Here is a 16,327-nt window from a genome sequence, read left to right as displayed (position 1 = left end):
AGACAGAGCAGAGAGGAGAATCTTTGGATTATGTCCAGACACTGAGGGGATTTACCTGTCTGCACTGACCCTGTGGGCGTCTGTCTTAAGACTGTCTCACAATCTGGCACATGTAATTAGGTCCATCGCTGACCGGTGTGAATCTGCAAGATGATTGGCTCATGTTGGTTTTCGCTGCAGCCAATAGAGTTTTGTTTCTCCAGGCTCATTGCACTCTGTAATCTACAAACTACCTCGTGTTCTTGGATATTTTCCTGCTATTTTTACTTTCCATCTGCGTTTCTTTTCTTTTTGCTCATTTTTGGCTTTGTTTTACTCTGCGATGCTCTTTCTCAGCGTGTTTATTGCTCGTGAGTGTTTTACTCCAGCCAGAAATAGCCGACTGGCTGTGATCCCATGACCTGTTTTTGTAAAGGCCTGGCAGAGCTGGCATTGAGCGTCTGGTACTGCGTGCAGTAGAAATATCTGCATGTGTACATCTCTTTATAGTAGCATTTCTTGCTTCGTTGTTCTACGTTTGTCGTTATTAGTATGTTGCTAGAGTGTTGCCATTTCTGGTCTCTATGTTGTTCTTGTCTCTAAATCCTTACTGAAATGCAATTTTAGGGGATTTTTTCACCCACTTATTGTTTGCTACATGAAAATAACAAAAGTCTGATTGCTTAGAAGCCACACAATATGAGGGATCATGCATGTCCATTAGCACACAGTGTGTGAATTATTGTGTTATTTTGTTTTAATGTTGGTTGCCTTTGTATTGCTTGAGATTTTGCTAAGATAAACAAAGACAGTTATTGAACCCAGTATATCTGTCTTATGAGTACAGTTACAATATCGTGGGATGGTCTCTTGAAAATAGCCATGGCCTCAGGACAAAGCCCAGCAAAACTGGGAACAGTGTAGTCTCGACTTATTAATTCATGCATTTATGCATGCCCTTATTTATTCAAATTTTTCATTTTTTCATTTATTTATTAAATTTATTAAATCTGTTTTATTTCATTGCTTATTTTATTTGTTAACCTATTGTTTTTGTCAGCTGCTGATTTGGACAAACTGGTCAGTGGTGTTTTGATCAGTATTGCAAATGGAAAGTGATCAGGCAACGTCAGCCTGACAGACTCATGCACAGCGCCATGTGCTTTTCCAGAGTCATTGTCATAGTTGCATAACCTTGTTGAAGAAGCTCTATAGGACAGTATATTTCTTCCTGAAAGCCAGTTGATGAACTGAGTGAAGGATTGAAAGAAGAGCAGGATGAGCTGACTTTAGGCTGTGTGATTTCAGCTCTTGTGATGTGGGAATGACGACAGTGGAGATCATCTATGGTGTGGAGGGAGACTCTGGTGCTAAGCAACTAGCTGCCTGCATTTTCAGTGCTCGGTTTGCTCTCTGCTGCATTTGTTTAATTTCAGTTAAATTGATGTGATTTTATTTTTAGCACTGATAGTTGACTATATCACCAGATTTTTGCTTTGATTTTAATATATCATGCCAATAAGTAGTCATTAAGCAGATGCTTTTACCCCAGCATAACACGATTATAGCTCATGCACCAATTCAACCAGCAACTTTTGATTACTAGCCATATGCTTTAACCAGTTCAGCACACCACCTGTATCTGTAGCGTGCCGAACACTGACAGCACCTGTTTGAACCGTGTCCAGAAGACAGATTCCCATGTAACGCTTGAACATTCTCTGCCCCTATTTCATGATTGACCGTGCAGAATTTTCTCGTTGTGATTAGCGACCGGTGACCATTTCTGATCAGATCAAAGCGAGGTTGATTTGATTGCTGACGAAGGATCAAATTGCAGATTCCACCTGCTTGATTCAGAGCGCAGTAAACGTGCTCTAGCATGTGTATGTGTGTTTTTCTCAAGCCATAGTGGTTGGCACAGAGACTGCGTTTGGCTGAAATGCATAGTGTACCTCAGGCTTTAGAAGGTAATGAGATCTTCTTATAACTTAAACACACTCTTGCTTCATTCTGCTAATAAAATAACCAATCAAACGCTACAGCCAGCACCTCGGACAGAGGTGTCCCTTTGATCAGACATGGGTATTTAAACCAAACATGGATGTTTTCAGATTCAGAACATTTTTTTACCTTGATGTCAAATTAAATCTGAAATCAGACTGCTGTGATTAATAGTACCGGTCAATCTCCATCACATGCTTTCAGATGGAAATTACTCAGATGCATTTAACACACAGAGCCGTAGATCACTGACAAGCTACGCTATATCATGTTCATTAGATTATGAACGCGATATTGCATAGGTTGTCACTGTTAGTGTTTTTATTAATACCATTTGTTTTTATCAAATAAATGAATGTAACATGGCAAATATGAATGCACTTTCGGAAGTTGAATGTAAGGGAAATGTAATTTTGGAATTTCTGTGGTCTAATGTGATATTGTTGTTCGTGTTCTTGTTCATGATTCAATTTTATTTTATTGCTGTAATTCATTTATAGCATTAACAAGATGGCCCATTGTATTCATTTTGGTAGTGATGACTTGTGAATGTATTTTTAGTCCAGTGCCTGTATATAAGATTATTGACCATGTTCCGAGGCTGTTATGTGTGGATCAACTTACTGTGGTGTGCATTTTCATCAGTTTCAGTATGAAAAATACATTTCATATTGATTAAATAGATTTCTTGCATATGTTTTTATTTTATAATAAATATTTAAAATTAAAACCCGTATTTTATTATATTTTTTATGTTATTACAACCTAAAGATGCTAAAAAGTTAGAAGTTTGAAACAGAAAATAGTGAAATATACTCTCTCTCTCTCTCTCTCTCTCTCTCTCTCTCTCTCTCTCTCTCTCTCTCTCTCTCTCTCTCTCTCTCTCTATATATATATATATATATATATATATATATATATATATATGAAATACTCAAATCTGTAGTTTCAAATTATTTTTATTTTTTTATTAAATTACAAGAAAAGCATTTGGATGTTCCTGCATTCATTATATGATTTCATTACAAAGATATTGCCCCATAATTCATCAGGGGACCAGCTTTGATGGGTGCATAAGGCACCTTTTGACGTTATGTAAGCCAAACAGCAGGAATGTTCATGGCTTACGCTGATGTTTAAATGAATTGTATTCATGAAGTTATGAAGCTGTGCTTTGACTTTGAGACCAGCACTGTGTGTGTGTGTGTGTGTGTGTGTGTGTGTGTGTGTATCTAGCTGTTGTGACCAATCTAGTCACATTATGATTATTAGAGGCATTAAAGGGTTTAAAGCACACATAATACTTGTGTGTGTTTGTGTTTATGAGATCAGGCTACTATTGAAATCCAAGTGGTAGTACTGAGAGAAGTTTTTTTTTTTAATGATTTTCATTTTAGTCAGTGTAGAAGTATTGAGAAATAGTGTATACATACTGTAGTTATATTATAGTTTCCATTATAAAGTTATTTTGGATAAAAGAATCAACTAAAGGCAGGAGTTTAAAGTTTAGGTTTTCATTCATATTTCAGTGCACATTTATATTTTCTGTTTAACATCATTATGTGTTTGTTTGTTAACAGCTGATTTTTTTATATAATAACAATAACAATAGTTTTAATAGACAAGTCTTTCCAAATCCACAGGGTGTACCTGTGACTGGATGTCAAGCTCTGTCTTTGTCATCAGGGCATTTCAGAAATACCCCAGAGCTCTTTTTTGGATGTGTTTTGTGGCTCCCACACATGCTGTTGGAGCTGCTGGGCACATTTCTGGCCCCCCGATGAGACTCCAGAGGGCGTTTCGCTCTAAATGCAGTTTAAATGTGTTTTTATGGCCAGTTTATATTTAGGACCAAGTTCAGGCAAAGGCTCAGTGATCTCCTAAAACTCTTCGCAGCATATACAGATCCTTCTGTGTGTGCCGGTTTGATTTGTCCTGGGTGAAAAGTAACAAGATTCTTGGGAAATTACTTTAAACCAGTCCAGAATTAGTCTGTTTAGAGGAACTCACAGCAGGTCTGTAGGTTTGTTTCAGGTTTATTCAGTGCAGTTAAGAGCCGAACGTGTCAGCCAAGAGAGCATGCTGGTTAGTTGATTCTGTCAAACTGTCTGCTTTTTATGGGAGGAAATGGACTGGATGACATGAGCATCAGTCTGAGAGATACAAGCACACTTAGCACATATCAGCCACTTGTTTTCTTGCTTTCTTTCTTTCCATTTGTTTTGTTTTTTTTGGGGGGGGGGGTGGACATGACCTTTTTCCAGTTCTATACTGCCATGATAGTACAATTTTTTACAAAAAAATATAATCAGTTAATTCTATATAAGATATACAAAAAATATACAAAAAAGCAAAAAACTGAAATATTACGATTTAAAATAGCTCTTTTCTATTTGAAAATAATGTAAAATTGCATTTCAATTGCTATGATCAAAGTTTAATTTTCAGCATCATTACTCCAGTCTTCAGTGTCACATGATCCTTCAGAAATCATTCTAATATGCTGATTTGCTGCTCAGTGTCAGGATATCCAGCTGGAGTTTTATTTATTTATTTATTTATATATCACAGTTTAATATAACTCACGTTGCCCAAGTGCTTCACAGTCACAAGCTGAAAAAAAAGATAGACATATCCATCTCACATAAACTAACTTAAACATTAACCCATTTAAATAAGCTCTTCGTTTGAATTTAAAATATGTTGTTTTAACCCAGCTTTGCTGTGCCCATGAGTTCCTCTAGAAGGCACTCCATTTACCTGTACCCTTGTTTTAAGAACCACATCTCCCATAACACCCCTTGCCAGGAACTAATTACATGCACAGCTGTTTTCTTTTAGGAGGACTATTTAAGTTACACAAAATCACTCTCGCATTGCAAAGTATTGTTTTGCCATTGCCCTTACCTTGTTTCATTTGTTTGTTACTTTGGACTGTTCACTTGGATTTTGACCATTGCCTGTTGCCTTGGATTACTCTTTTGTCTTTGCATTGGATTACATTGTTTGTTCTATCTTTACCCTGCCTGTTTTGACAATGCCTTTTGTGTTAATAAAGTTTGCACTGGGATCTATCTAAGAATCCTCGTTACAGAAATACTTCACCTTACACGGAACCAGCAGCTTTTTTAACACAGTACAAAAATGGATCCAGGCGATCTTCTGATTCATCTTCAACAGAGAGACCTTTCTATTGAGAATTAAGTGGCTTTTGCAAACTTTGCTATCAGGTAGAATTCAATGACACTTTTCTGAAAGACATTTTTAGTTTTGGTTTAAATAAGGAAATTTCATGTTTAATGCCACTACATACTCCACACTAGCCACTGAGGTCGCTGTCATGACCTCTCTGTGCTCTTATTTCCAGTCCAGTCTGATTCACTGTGGTAACCATCAGCTCCACTGAAGTGGTCCTTCATCCCATTTGCTCTGCAGTGGTGGTCTTTTGCTCCGCCGGCTCTGCATCATGGCCTAGATCCTCCACTGCTCCACAGTCCTCCATTACTCCACGGTCTGCTACTGTTTCATGGACCTGGCCCTCCATCCCTCCCCCTGTTCCGCCTGTGCTTCACCGCACTCCTGGACTTATGCTTGATTTGGCTTAAGGATGGAGGGAATGTCAGGATCTCCAACTGGAGTGCACATGAGATCCTCTAGAGGGCACTCCATTTACCTGTACCATTGTTTCACTGGCTTTATCTCCCATAACACCCTAAACCAGGAGCGTATTACTTGCACAACTGTTTGCATTTAGGAGGACTATTTAAATAACACACAATCACTCTCACATTGCGAAAAGTACTATTTTGCTGTTGTAGACTCTACCAAGTGTTTTTCAATTGCCATTGCCGTAGCCTTGTTTCATTGATTGGTTTATTTGTTACTTTGGACTGCTCACTTGGATTTTGAACATTGCCTGTTCCCTTGGATTGCTCTTTTTTTTCTCTGCCTTGGATTACATTGTTTGTTTGATATTGACCTTGCCTGTTTTGACCATGCCTTCTGTGTTAATAAAGCTTATACTTGGATCTATTCAAGAGTCCCCGTTACACTCAAGAAATCATATGTGGAACCAATTTTGTATGGTGATTTTTGTGTGAGATGCTACTGACATACTTTGAGAAATAAACTCTTATGAAGCCGTACAGGTGTTTTAATAAACATTTGGAGCTTTTCTACTCACAGTAACCAGTTTAAAAAGCAAGCCTAGTAAATGATCTCTCCTCTGGCCTGTTTCATGGTATACGTGACTTTGGGTGGCATACGCTGGACGTGACTTCCTGTTCAGATTACATCCGTGTCACATTGCGTGTTTGAGCTGGGCATTTCAGAGAAGATGCTGCTTAACATACTCCATCATGAAAGAGCAGCACACATCCTGCCCATTATCAGCTCTTCTCTTAAACGTCTCTCTGCCTGTCTTGGTCAGTTGTGTTTGTGATGTGGTGTCGCTCAGGGCTGAATCACAGTGGTTAGTGAAGGTTATCTGCTCTTAGACGGAAACATAAACATATTTGGCTCAGTCTCTGACACGAACCAGTAAACAGGAAACTCTTATTTTGATTAGAGCTTCATTGTAAAGTGTGTGTTCGTGTGTGTTTCCGTTTCCAAAAATTACTAAAGCATCCAAAATGCCATAATAACGTTCTTGACTGCTTTCAAATCATTATACGTTTTTTTATTACAGAATTTTTTCCTTTGGATAAAATGGAGTAAAACTCACTATGATGTTATGCCATAGTGTTTTTATGAGGTTGCTGCGATCTTAGATGTCTACTTTAATGTCTATTTTTGTTCTTTATTTTAAGTGCATTCATTTTGTTTATGTGTGTGCGTACTGTATGTTTTATGTGACTTGCTGTAAGTTTTATCTCTATATTTCTCTCTACAGGATATGAGAAGACATGTGATCATGACTCTGCTGGATACTGAACAATCTTACGTTGAGTCTCTGCGCACACTTATTCAGGTATGAAACACATAAATAAATCAATACTGGCTGCCTTTGAGCTTATATAAAGCTGATAATATTGACTACTGGTTTTGACTTCTGATTTTACCTCTGAGGATGTCTCCAAAGGAAGTTTTTGTCATTTTGATTCGCTTCTTGGGACAGTAAATAACAGTCATCACATTAAACACAATGGCCTAACCAAGGATGTTGCAGAACATTCTTCATTAAAATAAAAAAAGTACTCTATCATTAAGAATATGTCATTTGTGAACAGAACAGAAGAACAGAAACATGATTTTACTGAAAGAGCAAGAGCGGAAGCTGCATACAGAATTTAATAAGCAAAAGAGAGCAATAAATCATCATCTTTTCCAATCTCTCCTGACTCATAACAACCTATTCTAGCTGGTGCAGCGGTTGCCGTGGCAACAAGGTGAGCAAGTCCTGGAGCGCAGCAGTGTTTGAGCTCGATCACCCAGCGCTGCTCTAAAATGTCCCATTACTGAGTAATTCTCACCAGCGTTAGTGCTGTCGTTCTGTGTTAAAGGAAGCGGTTAGCTGTGGGGTAAATGATTGTGTTCCAGTCAACATCATTACTTGTAGATGGCCCGCAGCGGGCGAATCTGAGCCAACAATGAGAGAGAAGCACAAGCGCAGGTCAATCAGCTTCGAGGTGTGAATGTGGACGGACGGATGACAGGCGAGAGCGCTTGATCGTGGCACTGGCATGTCTCTGGGCACGTTTTAGGGCGTTTGAAATGCTAGAAGAATGTTGGCCAGATGTTTGCTTGTCAAAACACAAACTGAACCAGACACACTACTGTGTGCCAACAGGGAGTGTGTGTGTGTGTGTGTGCTCTTGTTTCTGTGTCATATCAGGACACAACTCTGTATAATGACATGGGTATGACACAGGTATTACAAGGAGATGGTGACTTATGAGGACACAACCCATGTCCCCATTTTTCAAAACGCTTATAAACCATACAGAATGAGTTTTTTGAGGAAGTAAAAATGCACAAAGTTTCCTGTGAGGGTTAGGGTTAGGTGTAGGGTTGTTGTAGGGCCATAGGATATACAGTTGGTACAGTATAAAAACCATTACACCTATGGGATGAACACACGTAAACAAACGTGTGTTCGTGTTCGTGTGTGTGTGTGTGTGTGTGTGTGTGTGTGTGTGACTTTATAGATGACTATAATAAGCAATAGTTTTTTTTTAAGTATAATTTAAATTATCATGTAGACCATAGTATAATGTATGCGTATGATTATCATTCAGTACCATAAAATACATGAAATAACATGAGATCTAAATCAACAAATTATATTCTTTTTAATTCCATTTCAGTAATAATTATTTGAGGTAATAGTAATGTAATGCTACCTATCTAGTGTTTGTGTGGATGTGTGTGTGTTTTATGTATTATTATTATTTATTCTGATTTATACAGGGTGGGGAAAAATAAAAATTACAAATAAATATTTGTGTTTAAAGGTAATGATTAAATAAAACATGAAGGTAAAGCATTGAAAAATACAAACGTAGATGAACAGAATAGTAGAATCACTAAGTGCAAACAATCTGTATGTTTTTTTGTTTAGTTTAGTTTTTAAGTGTCCTGTTGGTTGTTAACGTGTCATTTTAAATAAAATGGTTTGGAAATGACATTTGGAAATGAAACCCCTTTAGTACCCAGAAAACCTCACCTAAAAATTAAATAAAATATGAAGGTAAAGCACTTAAATGTACAAACATAAATAAACTAAATATTATGTGTACTTTTTGTTTCATTTAACATTCTATTACCTATGAATAAGTTGTTTTATAGAAGTAAAATGGGTTGCACATGACATTTAACCTTAACTTTTTTGAATGAGCTTGAGTAAGTCATTGAGATGCATCTTTGGTTTTATAAAGGACTTGTTTTGTAACAGTAAAGACACAGAAGCAGAATGTTTATCTGCATTTGATGTGACACAGTTTACGTCCCAAGAGGAGAGGCAGGCATTTCCTTTAATCAAAGTCTGTCCCAGACCACCACAGGCACACACCAACACATTCTGTCATTTACTATTGCAGATCCTTTACTATTTGCATGCATACTCATTTAGGTTTATTTTTGAGCTGGCCATAATGCATTGCAATGAAAATGTTCAATAATAATTCATTCAGTACTAAAATGTAACAATTGTTCCAGTTTCAGCTCTTCTCATATTACCGCTGTCTCTCTGTGTTGTTGTTCTGGTTTCAGGGCTACATGAAGCCCCTCAAGCACCCGGAAACCTCGCCTCTCTGTGACCCGTCTCTGGTGGATGAGATGTTTTACCAGATCCCTGAGATCTTCGAGCATCACGAGCAGTTCCTGGAGCAGGTGCTGGACTGTGTGAACCAGTGGCACGACAAACAGACGATCGGTCATGTGCTCATTCAGTCGGTGAGATCCTAACCACTAATTCAAAACAATTTGCAACGTATTATATGAGCATAGCATCCAGAACCATATTAGGCTATGCTGAAAATACTGTACTGTACCAGAAAAGCTCAGATGGTGAACATTTTCAATAGTTTTTTGGTTTTCTGGATCCGTGCATGTTTTTAGGATAATATTGCCCACTGTCTGGAAGAGAGGAACGAATGCTGTGTCTCGGTTTGCATACTATCTGTTCTAAGTAGTATGCAACATTAGTATTCTGAATATAGTGAATATTAAAGTATAATTGGATGCTAATATTGGGCCCTTTGTTTGTGGAAAATCGGAAAATCAAATTTCACTTAAAACTATCATCAGTTAAATTATGAAAGAAATTAATTACTGATGTACAGCAGAACGTACTTAAAAGTAATAATAATAATAATTCCATTTATTAATTTTAATCCATGTTTTAGTTTCAACTGGAAAACTTTGTTGTGCAGCACTTTGTTTGCCAAACATGTAAAGAAATTGTTCAAATTTAATTTTATTACATACTCAGAGTGTACTCCCATAAATAGCAAATGAACAATCTTTTTCAGTTTGCTGCAAGAAAAGAGATATTGAAATACTCTTCACTTCCTGCCATGTCTCATAATGATGATGTCATTCATCCTCTGTAATTGGCCACACACAAGGCTGGTGCATTTAACCAGAGATCTGCTCTGATAGTGCATGAGAAGGCTAGGCTCTCAGAACGTGTAGCAGGTGTTTGTTTTCCGTCCTAAAGAGATGTCAGCTTATTAGCCGACAGAGACGCCACACTGGTTCACCTCACTGTCCTTCACTCACACACACACACACAGCATTTCTCCTGCTGCTAGGTCCACATTTTACCTTAAATATCATCTCTACCATTCAAAATGAATACTTTCTTTCAGCAAGGACACTTTAAATGGATCAGTAATGACAGTAATGACATTTATCATTTTACAGAAGATAGCTATTTCAAATATATGATAAATAAAATATAGCACAGTTTCCACAGAACAAAATGAAGCAGCTAAACTATTTTCAACATTGATAATAATCTGAAATGTTTCCTGAGCAGTAAATGATCTGAAGGATCATGTGACACTGAAGACTGGAGGAATGATGCTGAAAATACAGCTGCGCATCACAGAAATAAATGATATTTTAAAATATATTAACATAGGAAATAATTTTTTTAAATTGTAATAATATTAAAAAATTTTACTGTATTTTTAATAAATAAATGCAGCCTTGGTGAGCATAAAAAACTTTTTTGAAATATTTGTAAAAATCTTACGAAGCCCATTCTTTGGAACTCTAGTGACTGTTGTGTAAGTCTGCTGAAGCTGAAGGGACGCTGAGTGTCTCTGTGTGGGGTTTTAATCTGTCTGACCCCCTGTCCCGCTATACTGGAGTAAACCACCTCACCACCGCTAGTTCAGTGTTGTTTAGACGTTCCTGTCAGATTCACAGATTCACAAATGCAGGATTTTTATGGGCTCTGACTAAATGAGTCGACCAACTCAGGTAGTTAGAGTTTTATGAGTTTCTTTCAGGATCTGCGTCGCTTTATAGTGCCGCACTGTGTCTCTTATGCTCATGCCTACGCTCATGCTCATGTTGTAATTTGAGTGTTTTCATTGTAATTTTGTAATAATTTTTTTTAAAGTTTTTTATGGATCTGAAAGACATTTTTCTTACTAGTTTTTTCCATAGGGACTTTTAAAAGCACTGAGATTCATCTAACATTACAGACACACACACACACACATAGCAAAGTTTTGTGACTTTTTGTACTGCAAGAAAGGGGCATTATCTTGTTTTATTAATTTTATTAAATAACAAAAAAGCCAAGTCACATGCTGAAGCCAGAATGACCAAAAACAAAACATAAAAGGTCGTTCACCTTATATTCAGTAATCTAGAATATCAAATTATTTCAATTATTTTATCGAACTTGTGTTTCGTTTGTTATATTACATTCATGCGCACTTTAATGTACTACTTAAAACAAGACACGAGGAAACCTGAGCATCGGGTGGCAGAACATAAACTATGAAACCGTTTATTGTATTTTTTTATTTATTATTTTCATGTGTACTTGTAATGTTCAAATGCAAACTAGACACAAGGAATCCTGAGCGTTAATAATTATTATTAACTTCATTGTTTTTATTTACTATTTTATTTTACATTCATGTGCACTTTAATGTTTCAGCACAACTGTAAACTAGACACAATGAACGCTTAGGCAGCTGTACCTAAAGCTTATAAAAATATTTTCTTTATTTGATTTGATTTACTTTTTTTGCATTTATGTGCACTTTAAAATTCAGTATAGCTGTGAACTACACAAAGGGAAACCTGAGCATCAGGTGGTGGTACATAACATTTTAAAATAGTTTTTATTTTATTTTGTTTCATCGAAGTGTCAGAATGAAAAGCATCCATGAAATGGAGATTGTGCAGATGTGTCCGCCTGTTCTTCAGGGCTCGTAAAACAGGGCAAATTATCCCCCTGTGTGCGCTACAGTCACACGCTCATAGCGCTGGAGATGCTCTGTTTCTCCTCATGACCCGCCAGAGATGTATTTGAGGACACACACCATCCACAGACAAAGATAATACTCAGTGTTGTCCTGCTATCACATAGGAAGCCGTTTCAGTTACAAAAAGCACATTTGTGTTGGTTTTTGTTTTGTGGCTTAACATGATAACATTGAAAAATTCTCTAAAGCCATAAGACAGGTTTCTATCAATGATATGTGAAGGTGCACAGCTGTTCTGTTCAGTGCTGCTAATGTCTCGGCTTTCTCCTCACAGTTTTCCAAAGAGATCCTCGCCAATATTTATTCAGCGTACATCGACAACTTCATGAACGCCAAAGACGCAGTGAGAATCGCCAAGGAAGCCAAGCCTGCTTTCCTAAAGTTTCTAGAGGTACATTACAACGTTGTTTCTGTGCGTGTGTGTTGGAAGAAATACTTTTACACTGCAGTAATCCTCTCGAGAGGCTGTTTTAGCAGCTCTTGGCCATTTGGTACAGTTTAGCTTTGAATGATATGAAGATGTGCAAAGAAACTGTTCAAACAGCTACACTGGGTTCATTTTAAGTGTTTAAAGATGGACTACACATGAGTGGTGACACACATGAGGTTAAACCAGTGTTATTACAGTATTATTTATACTAGTATTATTTATTCATGGTTTGAAATCACTTTTATGTTCATGTTGTTTCATTTTCTTTTTTCTGTTTTACTTTTAGTAACCTTGAAACTGTTTAAGTTAGTTTCCAAAGCAACATTTATAATAAATATATATACACATAAATTCCCTCCTCCTTTCATATGCATATTTATGCTTTCATATACTCCCAGCCGAATCATAAAATGTTTCGAGGGTTACTGCCCTCTAGTGGTGCCTCCTTAAACTGACCCGAAACCAAGTTATCTAGTAAAGCATGGTTGGGTAAACTGTACACATGTAGTTAAAATCAAGATAAAGTATAGTTGTTCTTCTAAACTTTTTGTTTGTCTCTCTCTTTCCTCTTCAGCAAAGCATGCGTGAGAATAAAGAGAAACAAGCTCTGGGTGATCTGATGATAAAGCCGGTACAGCGGATCCCACGATACGAGCTGCTAGTTAAGGTGACACTAACCTTCTCCCATTTTTCTTTTACCTTTTTGTGCCTGTTTGCTTTTTTATTGATAACATGTCTTGTTCGTTTGAAACACATCAGACAGAGCTGAATGATTAATTGAAATAAATTCAGAATTGTAAAATAACGTGCAATTGGCAAATCGCAAAAACTGCATTTTATTTAAACATGTGCACAGCGTGTTTGTAACTGCTAGCTGTGTTCATTCACAAGCATGTAGCTTCTTTAAACACTGTTTTTACAGTAAATGCATCGCTGCATCATTTCAATCTTTGTATCATTGTGTCACTTATCATGTTCAGTTGGGAACAAAACATGTGCCATCCATTTGAGCAAATTTGTAAACCTAAATTTAGCAGATTTTCCCCTAAATGAAAGCTCAAAGATATAATGTTTGAAATTAGGAAATTACGACATACATTTTAATATTGTAATGTTACTGTGCTGTAAAATAAATAAATAAAATATACTTTTTATGTAATAGTAGTAGTAATAATAATAATAGACTATTGTTAGAGTACTCAATAAAAAAAAACTATAGTTTTATTTTACAATCTAACAATCTAACTCTAAAATTACAGGACTAAAATGTAATAATTTCTATAAAATTTAAAATGATAATTATATAATGAGTCATATTGATAAATATGTTTTTATGGCCTAATTACAAACAACTAAAGAAAATCTGGACCTCTTTAAAAAAATATATTTTAAATCACAATCGCAATTCTTAACAGGAAAAACGAATGCTATTTGATATTTCACAAATCGCATGTTTTGTATGTGATCACAGTTTAGCAGCTAGTTAAAATTCTTCATGTTTACTCATCTCGTCTCTTAATGTTAGGGACAAAATGCTTAAATTCATTGTCCTTTTGCTCTGAGATGCTGTTCTTGAATATTCAGGACCGAAACTATGGATTTTATACGTGTCTTTGTTAATTTTGTTAGTTTAGTTTTTGAATGAACCGTTCTGTTTCTGTGCTTCAGGATCTTCTGAAGCACACTCCTGAGGATCACCCAGACTACCTGTTCCTGCAGGACGCCCAGAAGAACATCAAGCGATTGGCTGAGAGGATCAACAAGGGCCGACACACCGCCGAGGAGCTGGAGCGAGAGACACGCGTCATGCAGGAGATCGAGGCGCACATCGAAGGCGTGGAGCATGTGAGATCACTCAGACTCACTCCGGCAATTCATCAGCCACTTTGATTAAAACCTGATTTTAAATCCATTTTTATTTCTTATTCATTTTTATGATTTTTTTTTAAAATCGCTTTTATGAAATTTGGCATATAAATAAACTTCCGTTTCCTTGCCTAATTGTTGGAGGACTAGTCCACCATTACAGTTACTAATACATTGTAAAAATGCTTTTTTAATATCTTCTTGTTTTCCAGTATAATATATCGAAACATTCTTTAATCCAGATTTATATATTTATTTGAGAAGCAAGATGACATTAAGTCTTGTTTTACGAAAAATAAAAAAGCATCAAAATTAAGTGCTTTTTGTCATAAAATCAAGAAAAATATTATATTTGTTAGTGAGGTAAGAAAAATAATATTGTTTTCTCTTTGAATTATGTTATTTTCTTATGACAACATTTGCAGATTTTTTTTAAAGCTTAAATTTTGATACATTTTTCAGAAGACAAGACTTAATATTTTATATCATCTTATATCATGTTTAGATATTTGTACGGTTGGAAAAAGACAAAAAAAGTGAGCAAGAAAATGTAATGGACTAAATATGAACAAACAAAAACTAAATTGATTAAAAAATAAATAAATCCCTTTATTTAAAGCAGTTTAAATTATCATATTAATATACCTTGCCTTACTCTACGATATTAAGTGTTGTTTTGTGACAAATGCACAAATTGCACAAAAAAAGGAGAATATATTTGTCAAATGGAAGTTTATTTTTATAACCTCACTGTCAGATATTTTTATTGTTTTTCAGAAAACAAGGTTGAATATGTTTGGGTATATGTACTTGTGAAAAAAGACAATTATCAAGCAATAACCTTTTTTCAGTGTATTTACAGTTTCGGTTGAAAATCTGATTAAATATGTTCGATTGATACCACACAAACATGTTCCAGTGGTATGAAGACTAGTTCGCCCTCAGTAACTCCTAATAATGTATTTTCCTGTCAGATCCTGAATCCCCAGAGGAAGTTCCTGAGACAAGAGATGGTGGTGGAAGCGGTGAGCACTAATAAGCACAAGAAATCAAATTAGTTTAAGCAAACGGTTGAGCTTCCTAAACCTCTGTCCTTCTCTGTGCTGTAGAAAACGGTGGGCGGTAAGAAGGACCGCTCTCTGTTTCTGTTCAGCGATCTGCTCATCTGCACCACGCTGAAGAGGAAGTCTGGATCTCTGCGCCGGAGCTCCATGAGTCTGTGAGTGCGGCTGTGCATTTGCAGCGTTCTTTTAATAGTCCAGAGATGTGAGAAGGGCCTGGGAAACTGCTGTTTGGTTTAGAAACCCCAGAGTCCCCTGAGCTCTTCTGTTCAGATGGCCACAATAAAAGCAGTTTATTTGTGAATAGCACTGCGCTCTAGTGGACAGTCATGGAAACAGCACAGAGACTGTCTGTTTCATGTGTCGTTAACTTGCAGGACGCTTATTTCTTTGACAGCAGCAGAAATATGGAAATGCATCACATTAGAGCTCTGTAAATACTCTTTTGTGACTTGTTTAAGAGTTCGGTGACCTTTCATGATGAACCCTGCACCGCATTTGAACCAGCAACATTTCAGACACCAGACTAGGACTACAAGTGCACACTAACGATGTTGGAAATATCCTTGACTGATGAACATTGGTCTCTCTTTCAGATACTCCACTGCTAGTTTCATTGACACCTCCAGCAAATACAAGTTCTTGTGGAAACTGCCTTTAGAAGACATTGAAGTGGTTAAAGGTACTGATTTTCATCTAACATGCTCTTAAAAGTTTAAATTCACACTGAGTTCATTTTTAAAATTAAGAGCCCTTTCTTGAATGTCCTAGAGTTATCTTACCTTTTCTTGATTGTTTATTTATTTAAATTAATGAATTATTCATTTTAATTATCATTTAATTATTTAATTGTAACTGTTTTTTTTTTGTTGCATTTTTATTATTCTTTTCTGTTATTTATTTCATGCATTATTTTTATATTTAATGAATACATTTTATGCATTATTCATTTATTTTATTTTATCCCCCTTTTATATTATTCTTTGCTATTACACTTGAACTTTGGTGCTCTGTTACTGACCCATTGTCATTTCTTC

At 36.3% G+C, this 16,327-nt stretch overlaps 1 protein-coding gene across 1 annotated transcript in view; it reads left to right on the top strand.

Annotated features, from left to right (window-relative positions):
- LOC127934337 (rho guanine nucleotide exchange factor 17) overlaps positions 1-16,327 on the top strand; it is a 69,748-nt gene that overhangs the window by 41,179 nt on the left and 12,242 nt on the right. Inside the window, exons 3-10 of the mRNA XM_052531646.1 lie at positions 6,875-6,952; positions 9,193-9,375; positions 12,208-12,324; positions 12,938-13,030; positions 14,032-14,208; positions 15,204-15,254; positions 15,339-15,448; positions 15,887-15,972. Coding sequence (XP_052387606.1) covers positions 6,875-6,952; positions 9,193-9,375; positions 12,208-12,324; positions 12,938-13,030; positions 14,032-14,208; positions 15,204-15,254; positions 15,339-15,448; positions 15,887-15,972 — 895 coding nt within the window. The remainder of the gene's footprint in view (positions 1-6,874; positions 6,953-9,192; positions 9,376-12,207; positions 12,325-12,937; positions 13,031-14,031; positions 14,209-15,203; positions 15,255-15,338; positions 15,449-15,886; positions 15,973-16,327) is intronic.

This window comes from Carassius gibelio, chromosome A18 (genome assembly GCF_023724105.1).
Source record: "Carassius gibelio isolate Cgi1373 ecotype wild population from Czech Republic chromosome A18, carGib1.2-hapl.c, whole genome shotgun sequence".
NCBI classification, from domain to species: Eukaryota; Metazoa; Chordata; class Actinopteri; order Cypriniformes; family Cyprinidae; genus Carassius; species Carassius gibelio.
This window is presented reverse-complemented; position numbering and strand designations above follow the sequence as displayed.